Below are 13625 nucleotides of genomic sequence, written 5' to 3' on the forward strand. Positions count from 1 at the left end.
GATTCCAGATAAAGTACTTTCATTTGCCAAATCACAATAGCAGTGGTCATTTTGGCCATAATTTGGCCAAAAATGACAATTTTCATGATTTTTTTGGCCGAAATGTGTTACAAATATTGATCAGAGCTTCGACTGGATGTTTTTAGAAATCCACATTTATTTTCAAAATGTGCGCTGGATCATAACCATCAACCTCATGTAATTTATTCCGTCAGTTTTGACCTATGAGGGTCATTTTGGGTACTTTAAACGTAACTGACCATTCGCGCAATTTGCATTATTAAAGTGATTGGTTAACATTGGTTTGACTTTTAAAAAAATCTGAGCTAGAAGGTCACACTTGTCACCTGTGTCTGTGATATGTTACAAAAATGAAGCCCTGAAAAAATTGCATTCGAAAATCATTATTTAGTGCTTAAAAAATTGAAATATAAAGTGACCGGAAACACCATCTTGATTTCATCCCATACAGTTATGTGTACTATTTAGGCGTCTATAAGACACCTATTTACAAAATCAGGGTTTGCCTTGTAGTCTTAGCTTTTCATTCTCAACAATGGTTGTTTTCAGGGTTTATTAGTTCTAATACATGCACTTGTACACATGTTTCATCTTGGTTTGAGAATTTTTTAAATCGGCTGCTCACAAAGTTAAACAATACCTTTAACTGTTCAAATAGGCAGGAAATTGAGGTCTTCAGCATGTTTTTTCTTCTTCCCTTATAAAATGAGAATGCATTTAAATGTCCTTCATGTGTAAAATTTTATGCTGATTCCAAATATATCAGTCTAAATGACCCTATTTAACAGTTTAAGGTCATTTTGGTCACTTATGACCCTTAAAATGACCAATGACATCAGTTCAATTTATCCAAAAATACTGTGAATGTTACCAGAATCGTTACAAGGGCATACTGTGACACCTAACATTGGTGTATTAATCCTTGAAATTGAACATCTCAAAAGTATTTTGACCTCATGCAATTTATTCCATCAGTTTTGACCTATGAGGGTTACTTGGCGTACTTTAGCCACAACTGACCATTCACACAGTTTTGCATATAATAAACTGCACATAGACAGGAATTTCAGGGCTTCAGCGTGTTTTATCTTCTTCCCTAATAAAATGAGAATGCATTTAAATGTCCTTCAAGTGTAAAATTTTATGCTGATTCCAAATATATCATTCATAATAACCCTTTTTAATAGCTTGTGGTAATTTTGACCACTTATGGCCCTCAAAATGGCCAATGACAGTTCATTTACCCCCAAATACTTCGAACGTTACCAGAACCATTACAAGGTGTGCTGCGACACCTAACATTGGTGTGTTAATCCTTTAAATTGAACATCTCACAAAGTATTTTGACCTTATGTAATTTATTCCATCAGTTTTGACCTATGAGGGTCATTTGGGGGTACTTTATACATAACTGACCCTTTACGAAGTTTTGTGTAATAAAGTGCACAAAATTATACATGAAGGCAGGAATTTGAGGTCTCATAGCGTGTTTTATCTTCTTCCCAATATAAAATGCAAATGCGTTCAAAAATCCATCTTGTGTAGAGTTTTATGCAGATTCCAAATATATCAGTCTTATTGACCCTATTCAATAGCTTATGGTTATTTTGGCCACTTATGGCCCTTAAAATGACCAATGACATCACATCATTTTACCCCCAAATACTTCGAACGTTACCAGAATCGTTACAAGGGTGTGTTGCGACACCTAACATTGGGGTGTGTTAATCCTTTAAATTGAACATCTCAAAATTATTTTGACCTCATTCCATCAGTTTTGACCTATGAGGGTCTATTTGGGTACTTTAGACATAACTGACCATTCGCACATAGGCAGGAATTTGAGGTCTTCAGTGTGTTTTATCTTCTTCCCTTATAAAATGGGAATACATCTAAATGTCCATCTTGTATAGAATATTATGCTGACTCTAAATATATCAGTCTTAATGACCCTATTGAACACCTAATGGTAACTTTGGCCACTTATGGCCATAAAAATGACCAATAACATCAGTTCAATTTATCCAAAATACCTCAATGTTACCAGAATCGTTACCAGGATGTGCTGTGACATCGAACATTGGTGTATTAATCCTTTAAAATGAACATTTCAAAAGTATTTTGATCTCATGTAATTTATATCATTAGTTTTGACTTTTGACCATTTTGGGTAACTGACCATTCGTGCAATTTTGCATAATAACTGTGCAAATCGGCAGGAATTTGAGGTCTTCAGTGTGCTTTATCTTCCTCCTTTATAAAATGGGAATGATGCATATGTCGTTCTTGTGTAGAATTTCAAGCTGATTCCCAATATGTCAGTCTTAATGACCCCATTTAACAGATTATGGTCATTTTGGCCACTGTTTGGCCCCAAATGACCAATACCATCTGTTCAATACTTCAATTTATCCAAAAATACTTTGAATGTTACTATAATCGTTACAAGGGTGCATGTGCTGTGACACCTAACACTGGTGTATTAATCATTTAAATTGAGTGTCCCAAAAATATTTTTGACAACCTTGGTCATTTTGGCCAGATTGTCCCCTGCCCAATGTGTATACTAAATTAGCCTATAGTGAACATAGTGAGGAGACAATTCAGGATTGTGTTAATATTAGCATCAATTATTGTTAAATTGGAAAAGTTTGAAAGCTTTGGGGTGAAAATCAATGCAATGATTCCATATAAATCAGTGTTATTGGCCGAACTATTGGACTTTGTGGTAATTTTGATCACCTTTCCTCAATAATTTCTCGTGACCACACATTATTTGATTTAAAAAGAGCTCAAATATTGCTTAATATTATTTTCAGCTTGAGCTACTACACCAATAATCAAGAGTTTAATGAATGTGATAAAAACCTTTACATCAAGTACACATAAGGTTGTTTGACCATGCACTTTGGTCATTTTCATGATTTTAGGCACATTAACCGTTCTGTAATTCATGGAAACGAATTCAAGAATGATGTTAGATAAGACATATTACAAAAACTTTCTGCACCAGATTATTACAATGATTTAGAATATATCAGTCTTAATGACTACTTAGTGGTCATTTTGGTCCCTACAATTAGCAATGACAATTACATGTATCAAAAGTATTCCAATGTTCTTGCTCTATATTTTTGTAAGATTTGTTGTATCAATCATAATCAATGACAAATTATTTAATTCAATATGATATTACTAATAGTACATAATCAAAATGTGACCACTTTGGCCACTTTGACCGTTTATCCAATGTGTGAATTTTGAAATAAACATGACTTAGCAGCAATTGTAGGTCTATGAACATGATGAAATGCGTTCAATCCTTTTTCATGGGAAATATTAAAGGCTCACCTTGAGTAAAAATTGTGCCAAATATCATGTGACTGTCTACTGTGGCCCCTTTGATCACTGTATGTTCCTAAATAGCCAGAATTATTTTCCTTCTTTAAAGTCAAATTGTACTGAGAATCATTACAAAGCAAAATAGGTCACAGTGAAGTTCACAAAGAGTTTTGACTATCATTCATTTTTACAATCTTTGTTTTTTCTTGTATAGTGATTCACAAAGCTCACATTGGCATGATTGGTGAGCAGCAAACTTACCCTTAATTCTTTTGAAGACGTACTGGGTAATAAAATACATTCTCTATATGAAATTATACTCTGCCGAATTTTGGTCACTCTAACAATTTAGGGCAAGTTTTTCACTTTCAACTTTACCAACCATGCCAATGTGAGGTTTGTGAAGCATTACACAAAATGGCAAAGGTTTTAAAAATGCACCATGGTTAAATCTATTCGTGAAATCCACTTTGACCAATAGCTTTGTAATGACGCACCTTTGAGTTCAGGATTAGTGCCTTCCTCTAGATCTAGAATATAGTTATCTGTATAATTTAAATAAAAAAGGAGGGAATGATGTTATGGCTACTCAATGACCACACAATGACCAAATGGTGAGGTATTTGGCACATTTTTTTTTACTCAAGGTGAGCTTTTAATATTTCCAATCGAAAGGGATTGAACGCATTTCCACAATTGCTCCTGTCATGTTTATTTACAAAAGTCATACATGCGATAGATAGTCAAAATGGCCAAATTGGTTTCAAAATTTTGATAATGTGCTATTAGTCATATCATATTGAAATCAATAATTGATATAATACATCTTATTAATAATACGGAGCGACAACAACATTTGAATCCTCTTTGATACATGCAAATGTGATTGGTCATTATCGGGACCAAAAGCGACCAAAATGACGACTAGCTCATAAATGGTCATTAAGACTAATATATTTGGAATCATTAATCTACATTAATCTAGAAAAGTGTCTTAAAATAACATGTAAATGATGCTAAAGTGTCTCATTCCTGAATTTACTGCCCCATATATGTGAGGTTTCCATAAACATTTACTGTGTGGTCAAGGTGGCTAAAATCATGTAAATGACCACAGTGCCATGGTCAAACAACCTTATGTATGCACGATGTAAAGGATTTTATCACAATTATCGACACTCTTCACCGATTATTGGTAGCTCATGCTGCATGATACTGACCAGCATTTGAGCCCTTTTTGACTCATCAAAGCATGCAAGGTCTCTCTCTTAGCTGATCTCTCCACTAATTGGAGATTCCTAGGGTCCATGGTCACTGGTCAATATTGAGGGAAACGTGGTCAAAATGACCACAGGGTCCAATAGTTATGGTCTGTGTGGAATAATTTCATTGATTTCCACCAAGAAGCTTTCAAACTTCCCCATTTAACAATAATTGATGCTAATATTAACGCAATCCAAAATTTCTCCTCACCATGTTCGATATCACCTGAATTAACATACACAATGAGCAGGGCTGGCCGGGGGGGGGGGGGGGTCAAGGTGGCCAAAATGACCAAGGTAGTCAACTTTGGGGATGCTCAATTTTAAGGATTCATTCACCAGTGTTGGGTATTACAGCACACCCTTGTTAAGATTCTGGTAACATTCAAAGTATTTCTGGATAAATTGAACTGATGTTATTGGCCATTTTAAGGGCCATAAGTGGCCAGAATAAAGCTGTTAAATAGGGTCATTAAGACTGATATAATTGGAATCAGCATCACATTTTACATAAGATGAACTTTTGAATGCATTTCCTTTTATATGGGAAGAAGATAAAACACGCTGAAGACCTGAAATTCCTGTCTATGTGCAGTTTATTATATGCAAAACTGCGTGAATGGTCAGTTGTGGCTAAAGTACGCCAAGTAACCCTCATAGGTCAAAACTGATGGAATAAATTGCATGAGGTCAAAATACTTTTGAGATGTTCAATTTCAAGGATTAATACACCAATGTTAGGTGTCACAGTATGCCCTTGTAACGATTCTGGTAACATTCAAAGTATTTTTGGATAAATTGAACTGATGTCATTGGTCATTTTGAGGGTCATAAGTGGCCAAAATGACCTAAAGCTGTTAAATAGGGTCATTAAGACTGATATAATTGGAATCAGCATCACATTTTACATAAGATGAACTTTTGAATGCATTTCCTTTTATATGGGAAGAAGATAAAACACACTGAAGACCTGAAATTCCTGTCTATGTGCAGTTTATTATATGCAAAACTGCGTGAATGGTCAGTTGTGGCTAAAGTACGCCAAGTAACCCTCATAGGTCAAAACTGATGGAATAAATTGCATGAGGTCAAAATACTTTTGAGATGTTCAATTTCAAGGATTCATTCACCAGTGTTGGGTATTACAGCACACCCTTGTTAAGATTCTGGTAACATTCGAAGTATTTCTGGATAAATTGAACTGATGTTATTGGCCATTTTAAGGGCCATAAGTGGCCAAAATAACCTAAAGCTGTTAAATAGGGTCATTAAGACTGATATAATTGGAATCAGCATCACATTTTACATAAGATGAACTTTTGAATGCATTTCCTTTTATATGGGAAGAAGATAAAACACGCTGAAGACCTGAAATTCCTGTCTATGTGCAGTTTATTATATGCAAAACTGCGTGAATGGTCAGTTGTGGCTAAAGTACGCCAAGTAACCCTCATAGGTCAAAACTGATGGAATAAATTGCATGAGGTCAAAATACTTTTGAGATGTTCAATTTCAAGGATTAATACACCAATGTTAGGTGTCACAGTATGCCCTTGTAACGATTCTGGTAACATTCACAGTATTTTTGGATAAATTGAACTGATGTCATTGGTCATTTTAAGGGTCATAAGTGACCAAAATGACCTAAAGCTGTTAAATATGGTCATTTAGACTGATATATTTGGAATCAGCATAAAATTTTACACATGAAGGACATTTAAATGCATTCTCATTTTATAAGGGAAGAAGAAAAAACATGCTGAAGACCTCAATTTCCTGCCTATTTGAACAGTTAATAATGCAAATTGTGCGAATGGTCAGTTATGTCTAAAGTACCCAAAATGACCCTCATAGGTCAAAACTGACGGAATAAATTACATGAGGTTGATGGTTATGAGACAGCGCACATTTTGAAAATAAATGTGGATTTCTAAAAACATCCAGTCGAAGCTCTGATCAATATTTGTAACACATTTCGGCCAAAAAAATCATGAAAATTGTCATTTTTGGCCAAATTATGGCCACAATGACCACTGCTATTGTGATTTGGCAAATGAAAGCACTTTATCTGGAATCTGCGTGCATTTTTACTTAAGATAGACCCTTTTAATTGCATGTGGCTACAAAAGCAGTCTGTTAAGGGACCATTTTCCAAAGAGTGGTCAAAATGGTCATTTTTGGCCAAAATTTGGCCAAAATAACCAAAATGGCGTGAGTACGGTCAATAAGAGTGGCATTTTTGAAATCAGCGCACAATTTTACCCCGGATAAGCTTGTCAAACCTTCCCCACCAAAAATTCTGAATAAAGCCCCCTGGCTCCTAGACTATAATAATTCAGTGGACAATCCCCAATTCCAACTTGTAATTACTCAGTTATGGCTATGATAACTATACTATTTCCAACTTGCTATCGTGAGTTGGAGCCTACAGCTATCAATGTAGAGAGGCAAGTATGAAGATTTAATTCACGAACAAGTTTAAACACTAAAGCAATATTTAGTATGAAACAAATCCCTAATCAATTCATTCACTAAAGCATGCTCAATAATTTTAATTCGAGGGAAATTTAATATGATTGGTTGAGAGTCTGCGAATTTAAGAAGTCCAACTAGAGTGAAATGCCCACCCTTACACTCAGGGGCAAATCAAACTAAACTGGAACAAGTCAATAAACTATTCAATTTCTAAGACCTTTCGATATAACAAATAATTCTGACTCACTCCACTCCCCCCCTTTTCTATTTTTTCTAGATAAAATGGTAGAGAGACGCTTGCATATGGGAACTATGAGTGACTGAATATGAAAAATACCAACTCCTAACTAATTACAGAAGAAAATGAGTTAATAAATTATCTGGCGCGAGAAACCCGTCTTATATATTTGCAAGAGGGCAACACTGTTTTAGTCAACCAACTTTCCAAAATGTAACAAATTAAATAATTCAGGGCGAATTAGTTACTGAAATCAGAAAAGTAATGCGAACGGGATGGGAATAACGATAAATATATAAGATCAACTATTTGCACTGCAATATTTTTTTGGTAGCCGTATAGCACAAAAACAAATCCTTCACAATATAATAAACAATTAGAGATCCCTCTCCCTACTCTTCAGATTGGCAACAGTATACGGCGCCAAAAACAAATATTAAATGTACAAATACAAACTCGCTGTCGCTCGGGAACTAATCTCCAATCGTAAAAGTTAAAGGAAGCAATTAAGTATGTTTGGAATATCCGCGCGAATTTTTATCCATCGAGATATATTCAGCTTGCAATAAAATCCTATATCGCCAGCCAATTTTGGAGAAAAATATACGGACAAGGTAAAAGCAATGAATCCTTCACCGAGAGTCTATAAAATCACCAACAGCAAAAGTCAGCTATTGATTTAGTTTTACTGCGGTTCTAAAGTTCATTCAATTAAATCCTAACTACTATTTTAATAAGACCCTAACTATTCAAGAAAAGGGTCAGTGAAAATGGGGGTGGGTAGATTTATCTACCGCAATCAGCTACAATTAAGCAACAATCTGGCAAGGCATGCGCTCCCAACTAACGAACAATAGACGCGGGGAGCGGCGGACAAAAGAAAATATGCATGGATTGTTAAACTCCGCGTGCCTTACGTGGCGTCTCGACACACCCAATTTTGGTTTAAGGGAATTGTGTAAGGGTAAAAACTGCGCACAAAACGGCAAATGAAAACCCTAAAACACTAATCTTTTTGGTATAGTTGTGTAAAAAGATAAAACGTTTACGGAGGCGGCGGGTCCTACCGAAAATGACATATGTGTAATCTACGATTATCTTATAAACCTACGATATTTCCTTCCTCTCCTTTCCTTTTTGGAAGTGATGTATACTTAAATCTACGTTTAGGAAAGCTATTTTAAGCGCTGAATTACTTTTATAAAATTATTAAACCAGCGCAGGTTCGAATTTAGACGCAGCGCCAATTTGTAGTAACCTTCTGCCCGCCTTAGGTATAGTTAAGGAGACGAGGGTTTACCTTGATCAGTCCTTCTTAGGATCCGCGTCTGGTAATGTCCTCGAAGTCTCCAACGAAGCTGCTGATGATGACCGATCGATGCGGGCGATGGCTACCACTAGATGTCCATTGACTCGACGTGCTCATTACTGACTGTACTCTTACTGACTGACTGGAACAAACAACTGACTTGGAAAACTAACTGGAAAACTCGGAGATCGGGGTATTTATATGCTCATGTCGTGGTCGCACGCACGGTCCGTCGCGGCACTATAGGGTTATAGAGGTCACGACCCAAAGTACCATGCGTGCGCCCACGATCCAGCCACGATATCCATATTAGTATTCGTTAAAAACATGGCAAGGCCTAGGTATTACTTTACTTTCGGATTTCATAATTCATTGTTATATCAAGGAGGTGATATCTCCTTGGTTATATGAGGACAAGTGTCTTATATCAGGATATCAAAACTCAAAGTAATAAATCATAGTGATTCCTGGTGTATTTTCTCGTTTCAGGTCTACGTCCACTGCTCAATCCTGACCTGTGACAACAACGACTCGGGCTCCCGCTGCACGCAGGGGTGCCTCTCGCGATCTCGCCGAGATCTCCAGCCCGCCGGCTACCGGTCCAAACCCCATACCATCACCAGCGGTCCTCTTTCTGATGCCTCGCGTTCCAACAAGGTTATGTTGCTTGATACCGCCGATGACGGTGAGTAGCTTCTTTCCTTCTATTAATGTCAGCTTGTCACCATTATTGCGTCCTGAATATTCATGCTGGAGAGTTGCTTGGCCTACTACATGATCTAAACAAGAAGTCATCAAAGAATAATAAATAGGCAAAGTCCAAACAATGTGACCCGCTTGACCGCGCTGAGCTCGTCTTCGACTTTGTGTTGCGCGCACACAGAATCTAATTGAAGTCTATTGGCTCACGCACGTTTGCATTTTACTCAAAGACACGTCGAAAAAAAATAACAGTTGGCCTAACGAGTTGGCGGTATAGTCAAATATGACTGGTCGCTATTAAGTTTCAACAAACAACAGCAATGCATTTTACTCAAACAGCAGAACGTTTCGTTTCTTGTCAGAAGAACAAGATTATACGTTAAAGATAAGATTAAAGCCTGTCTTAACACATACCTGCCAACCGTTCATCATTAACACTAAAAAGAAAAATTTACACCTTTTATAACCTTGCAAACCGACATTGTAACCTTTTCTTAGCTCATGCCTTATTATTTGAAATTCTATTTTAAACATCTAGGACCCGAATATCATGACCCTCTGATGATCGTCTCAGTGAGCGCCCTCTGTGTTATCTTCTCCCTGACCGTCATCATGGCGCTTGTGATTGTGCGCATGCGTCGTCATCGTCGTCCTGAACTAATTGGCTATCAGAGGGTGGATACTACCGAGTAGGATCATGAAGATTTACAATGGAAATAAATTACTTGGACTATTATGTCAAAGTAATAATGAAGGATGGCATATCTCTGATTCTTTAAATGTACAATCATCATAGATCTGAAAAAAATTGGCAAGACCAATGGCGAATCCAGGGGAGGGGGGGGGGGGGGGTATCCGGCCCGTGCCCTCCTTTTGAGAGCCATAATATTTTTTTATAATGTAAATATATATTGTTCTTACACAGGTGTGCCCCCCCCCCCCTAGAAAGTTACAGCATATTTTTTTAATTCGAATATGCCGTTCATACATAAGTGAAGACATGTTTATATTTATTCATTAATTTTTTTGTTATCAAATATAAACATTTGAATTCAAATTCTGTAAGATTGAGAGATAAATCGTTAGGATTCGAGATAAATCCAGTAGTGGCCTGGTCACTATCAATTTGTCTTCTTCTTGGTGTTAGTTTACATTCCTAATGGCAAAACCAATATCAAGAACTTCGCGTTTCAACTTTTCTTCACGTTGGCAATTAAAACAAAGCTTTTGGTTTGTAGTATATTTACTTCTGGAGATAATTCTGCTCACATAAGCACATATATTGTAATCGTCCATAAATGTAAACATAGAAGAGAGTATGCCTAAATAAGTAGAATTGTAGCAACAATGTTTGAATACATAGAAAAAATCACTAGTTCACATACCCATGACTATCATGACTGTTCAAATCGTAAACCAAGATACTATTAGATTTTCCTCATTTCTTTCTTCTCTCGTTATAACATGTGATTATAAGCAAGAAAGTTCTTTATGTCATTTGCTGTGTTAATGTGTAGTCATATATGTCAAATGTGCCACAAATGATAGTATTCAATTTGAGTGGAATAAAAATGACACTTGTCGAATTCTATGTAATCTGAGATGTATACCTTGTGTGGAGCGTTGTGGCCCAGTGGGATTAGTCTTCTGAATCCCAGCCATGGCATAATTTCCTTCAGCAAGAAATTTATCTACAACGTGCTGCACTCAACCTAGGTGAAGTGAATGGGTACCTGGTGGGATTAATTCCTTGAATACATGAGCACTTAAAGGCAGCTCGAGCTAAAGCCGGGGTAATAATAAAAATAATAACAATGCGCCTCGGAATAGAATATTTCTAGAAAGCGCTATATAAATGCCTATATATCTATCATTAACTTAAAAACAATGCATTTGACATTTTACTATCAATTGTAATTTTTCTAAACAGCTGGTTGGTGATACGTTTACAGTTACGATGGTTACATGTTAAAGGATTTTAACTTATTGTCACCGGGCAATAGTCAAATATCATCTAGCTTGATCTTAAATTGCATTTCAATTTTATTTCAATTAATACAGGCAATCGTGTTAGATATTGTGGAACTTTCTGAATATGAAAACTGAAATTATGGGTAAGATTTAGAAGGTAAATCTGTATTTTATACGTATTAGGATCAGTGCAATATACTATTCTGTTGGTGAATGCGTATGGATGTTTTCTTTCTCCTCTTGCAGTCCATTTAAATAGGAATTATGTAGTGTACTTAAACTAATCTTTTCTTCAATTTACGCAGCAACATGTTTTATTTTGCCCATTAACGGGATTGCTAAATGTTTTTATGGATTTGGTTTTAAGCCAATATACCCATATCGAAGCAATATTTCATCTTATTTTACCATTTTTAGACCAGCTTGGCACTTAGGATTTCAGTCTATCGACCAAAATTGGCTTCTATAAACACTTAAATTCATTCTTGGCAACCGTTATTCCCAGAATTTCCAAGATGTAGGATTGAAACTGAAATTAAATTAGCCCGTATTCTGAAGTCTGAATCAATGCCATGGCCCAAAGTTGTGAAAATTTGGGAAGGTAATAGATCTTTGGGGAGTCCATACGAAGTGTTCAATGTTCACTGTGCTATTTTTTGCTTTTATGCTTCAATTGCGAGGACTATTATTAATATTCCTGGTTGGCGTTTCATATAGCAGATCGCATTTCACGAGCGACTTAACGAACGACTGGCGACTCTTAAAAATCTAGTGTCTAGTCGGCAATTCCATAAAATAATCAACCTTTTTGGACGTCCGACCCCCATTTTTCTCGAGTCTACTTCACTTCATAAATAGACCAAGTCATGGTCCTTTGAGAACATTACAGACTGTCAAAAGAACAAGAAATTAGAGACAGAAAATTTCATGAAGACCCCACATATAGGGGCTCCGACGTTTATATTTTATGGAATACCATTTACCACAGGGGTCATCAGTCAGTTCTAAAGCCGTTCGTATCATTTTAAAAAACACCCACCTGGATAGTAGATAATACTTCAGGTACCAAACGTGCTGAGTTTTTTTTTTCATCGTTTAAGATATGCGTCGAATTCTAGTACCCATACTAAAAATATTTTGAACCATTTAGGATTTGCTGTAATTCATATTTCCAATCTTATATATATTTTGGCCCACTCACCATCGAGAAAGAAACATTGTTCAAAACACGCTCAAAATTATCAGTTGATACATACTTGAATCAATCGGACAAAGAACTCGTCTACGAACTGTATAAATTATTAATCACATCATGACACGGTCAATTGCAGGATTGTCATCCAGATGGGTTAAATTCGTATATCTTATTATGAAATGATTGAATATCGTCCTTCATATTTCTTTTATTCCTTTCCATTCTGTAAAGAGAATAGGTCGAAAATTTGACAGTGTTCTTTTGTGATAAGTGTGTATTTCAATATTATGGTGAAGTGTTATAACAGTTATCGTTGATTATGTCGGATGACTATTTTGTGCCTCTCGTGAGCCTTTCATATTCGTTCACCATGATTGAATGCTTTTGGTAAGCTTCACGCTCATCGAATATGTTGTTTTTCTTGTCTGCTGCAATCATATAATAAAAATAACTTTTAGAAATTGGGCTTTGGTTGTGATTAGGCTCAAATTTAACAGGTGAAGAATTATTCCAATCTAAACAATTTAATCTTTAAGGCGTTTATCACTGTATTACTCTTCCAAAATATATAACAAAAATATATTGCTACTCACATGCGCATTATTATATCAATCAAATTTAAATCACAATGGCCCGTATTCTGAAGTCAGGTTTAACTTAGACCATACCATAACTCTATGCTAAAATTATGGGAAGCCAAAAGTGTCAAAAGTTTTATTATGTTTTATAAAAATGGACAACTCTATGACCTATTCTACATTTGAGCTTGCACACGTTGTTAGCAATGCAGGTCAAGTGCATTTCTTTGTAGTCTACCGACCACCACCTTCTGTGCAGAATCAGCTCCGTACAGCGGACTTTCTTCGAGAATTCGATGACCTTACTGCTGAGATATCACGATTGGCTGGGCGTGTTCTTCTTCTTGGGGACTTTAACATTCACGTCGATAAACCTTCAAAGTCTGATGTAGCTCAGTTCCTATCCATCATAGAATCTGCTAACTTGGTTCAACATGTCATCGGAGCTACCCATAACATGGGTCACACTTTGGACCTTGTAATGACCAGAGATGAGAGTAATCGTCAAGGACAATACTCTGCAGACATCAGT

General features: G+C 36.2%; 1 protein-coding gene across 1 annotated transcript in view; it reads left to right on the forward strand.

Annotated features, from left to right (window-relative positions):
- The window catches only part of LOC121428981 (ZP domain-containing protein-like), a 29388-nt gene extending 19346 nt beyond the window's left edge, over positions 1 to 10042 (forward strand). The window contains exons 8-9 of the mRNA XM_041625877.1: positions 9137 to 9332; positions 9888 to 10042. Coding sequence (XP_041481811.1) covers positions 9137 to 9332; positions 9888 to 10042 — 351 coding nt within the window. The remainder of the gene's footprint in view (positions 1 to 9136; positions 9333 to 9887) is intronic.
- The last annotated feature ends 3583 nt before the right edge of the window (positions 10043 to 13625 follow it).

Source organism: Lytechinus variegatus, chromosome 15, assembly GCF_018143015.1.
Source record: "Lytechinus variegatus isolate NC3 chromosome 15, Lvar_3.0, whole genome shotgun sequence".
NCBI classification, from domain to species: Eukaryota; Metazoa; Echinodermata; class Echinoidea; order Temnopleuroida; family Toxopneustidae; genus Lytechinus; species Lytechinus variegatus.